At 40.0% G+C, this 2,976-nt stretch overlaps 1 protein-coding gene across 1 annotated transcript in view; it reads left to right on the forward strand.

Annotated features, from left to right (window-relative positions):
• The window catches only part of nsd1b (nuclear receptor binding SET domain protein 1b), a 38,525-nt gene that overhangs the window by 34,395 nt on the left and 1,154 nt on the right, over positions 1–2,976 (forward strand). The window contains exon 23 of the mRNA XM_032534706.1: positions 761–962. Coding sequence (XP_032390597.1) covers positions 761–962 — 202 coding nt within the window. The remainder of the gene's footprint in view (positions 1–760; positions 963–2,976) is intronic.

Consider the following 2,976-nt stretch of genomic DNA (forward strand, 5'->3'; position numbering starts at 1 on the left):
GGGGAGACACACATACAACACTACTCTTATATTGTATATAAATTATTCTGAAGTGCTGAATTCAGTCCATGATTGAGTATGTTTATGGGCACATAAATATTCTGAAAATGACAATATTCTTTATTGGATTCAGGTCATTTAAACAACATATTCCCATTTGATGTTCTGAATAAAGCCTTTTTCTGAATTTAGCATATTTTCCGATAAGACGTGGGATATACGGGTATTATTCAGGTTTTAGAGGCATTGTTTGGACATTCAGGATATGCATCTCAATCAGGGTTTTACCGCAGTTTGTTACAGTTTACAGCCTCTTGCCTGTTTTCAGCTTACTGTCGGCTCTGTGCGTTGCTATGGTTGCATCCACAAACCAACCAGGGCTGCGGTAGATATGCACGCCCAACAGAAAAGGAGGAGAAACACAGCTACTTAGAAACATGATGAAAGTCTTGGATACCAACAGGTTTTTGGATATGCCCAAACATCGCTACTCGACCTTTTCATAAGCTGGTTGAAGGAATGAAAGAGGGACGCTGTGTTCACACGGTCCAACATGTCCGCCACCGCTGGGAAACTGGGATTATTTGTATTTTGCACGGCTACATGTAGACTTAGACTTAGCTTTATTAATCCCTTTGTACACGGGAATATTAGTAGAATATTCACTTTCATTAGCCAAACAGCTGAGATGGAATATTGGTTTTTTTTTTGTGCATGTAAATTGGGCTCAGTTAAAACCTCGTCTCTCCCCCCAAACCAGAACAACCCGCCGTCTGAAGACAAAGGCCGTAAGATGAAGAGGAGGGGCCACGGCCGCAGGAAGAAGAAGGTGGTGGTGACCAAAGAACGAGAGGACGAGTGTTTCAGCTGCGGAGACGGAGGACAGATGGTTTCCTGTAAGAGACCCGGCTGTCCCAAAGTTTACCACGCCGACTGCCTCAACCTCACCAGGAGGCCTGCAGGTCAGTTCCAACATGCTGTCCACATGGTCTTCAACCTTTTGAGGTTTTTGAGTTGGACCTCTTCTAATGACCTCATCTCAGCGAGTCCTCTTCTTCTGCAATGGGGTCAATGTCGCGTGATTGGAGGATCAGCGCCACCTACAGCTAAACTCCTGGTGTTCAAATAGCTGTAGTGGGTGGGAACTTATGTGCATTAATACACATTTTGATTTGCAAGTAATCAGAAAATGTCTGTTTGTGCTACAGTTGGATGGAAACCTGGCTTGAGAGGTAGAGAGAGAAGTGATTAACACCAGTTTTTGTTAATCTTATTTGGTTCACATTAAACAGAGAGGACAATAAAGTAACAAGACAACATAAGTTCATCGTCCATGCAATCAATCAATCAATCAACATTTATTTATATAGCACTTTACAGCACCAACAGGTGTCCAAAGTGCTTTACATCAACAAGAATAAAACAAACACAACATTCAAAAAAACAGACAAAGCATAGAAGCATAGAAAACAGTAAAACAGATAAAGTTACCTATAATCATCAGAAAAAGAGTTGTTGCACCACTACTGTGTATTAAAAGCCATTCTAAATAAATAAGCTTTAAGTTTTGATTTAAAATGAACAACATCCGTTATAGTGCGAATGTCTGGTGGGAGCTTGTTCCATAGTTTTGGGCCAGCAACAGCGAAAGCCCGATCGCCCCACTGCTTGTACCTCGACCTCGGGACTTCTAGAGTCCGTAGATCGGAAGACCGCAACAGACGATTTTGCCCACCCAAAGTTAAAAGCTCGGCAGGTGGTAAATAAGACACAGAAGACTAGCGAAGACAGAAATATAGATGGATTTTAACAAGAGTCTTTGTTTATTGGATTTATCATGTACAACAACAAACAGAACAGCTAATGACCAAATGAGAGGGTAACAGTAGAAAATACAAATTAAGATTACTGGCTCCCAACCCACCAAATAATACACGTCACCGTTCATCACCAGACGAGTAGTAGGGCTACAAGATCGCTCATTTTGACGTCCCAACGAAGGCTAGACTGATTACAGAGAGCGTCCAATAGATTCCAAGTAACTTTATAGATTGTGTTCAGTGAAGAGTAAAGCATACAGTACATGTAATGTGTTCTTTGGGATTAACCTCCATTGTTGTGCCATGTGACTTTTATTGCTGGATTGATGTCCTTGATCCAAAAAAAGCAAATAATTCTGCCTAGTGGCAAAAGTCAGGAGACCGGATCGCCTTTTGTATTTGACATTTACGATGGGGCCATTTTTCCGCATTGAGTACTTTTACTGTTGATACTTTTAAGTGCATTTACCTACTTTACTAAACATTTTGTAATCTCGACTTTTACTTGTAACACTTTATTTTTTTACAGTGAGGTTGTAGTACAAAGGGTCATTTTTACCTCCCTCCCATTTTCAAACGCATGTAGAGGAACACTGTTTACTTCTGAAATGTAGTGGTGCTGAAGTACAGTACTTGAGTAAATACTCGAGTTACTTTTTCACCACTGGCTTTACATGAGAGATGGTCCGATACTATTTTTTGCTTCCCGATACCGATTCTGAAACCTGAACTTGTGTATCGGCCGATACCGAGTACTGATCCGATACCAGTGTGTCATGTATTTGATCATGTTTTACCAGCTGTGTACTACCGTCCCTGTATGGATGTGATATGATTTCTATCTTTGTTATCTCAGTCTAGCTCAGGTTAAACACAATTAATGCTGCAGAACTTTCTTTTATTATCCAGTTTGACAGTCAGTTGTAACGGGAAAAAGAACATAAATAAACTACTTTTAATGTAGATTTTCTTTAGGGCTTTATTTACATGGTATTGGATTTTGCATTAACTCCAATACTTTCCGATACAAATACCATCGTTTAGGCAGTATTGGAACATCTCTACTTTAAATGTGTTTAAATACGTTATAAATGTTTTGATATTCTCTAATCTAATACTGATGTCACTAACATTCAGCCATACCTTCTGCTCACTG

The sequence above is a fragment of the Etheostoma spectabile genome, chromosome 13 (assembly GCF_008692095.1).
Source record: "Etheostoma spectabile isolate EspeVRDwgs_2016 chromosome 13, UIUC_Espe_1.0, whole genome shotgun sequence".
Taxonomy (NCBI): Eukaryota; Metazoa; Chordata; class Actinopteri; order Perciformes; family Percidae; genus Etheostoma; species Etheostoma spectabile.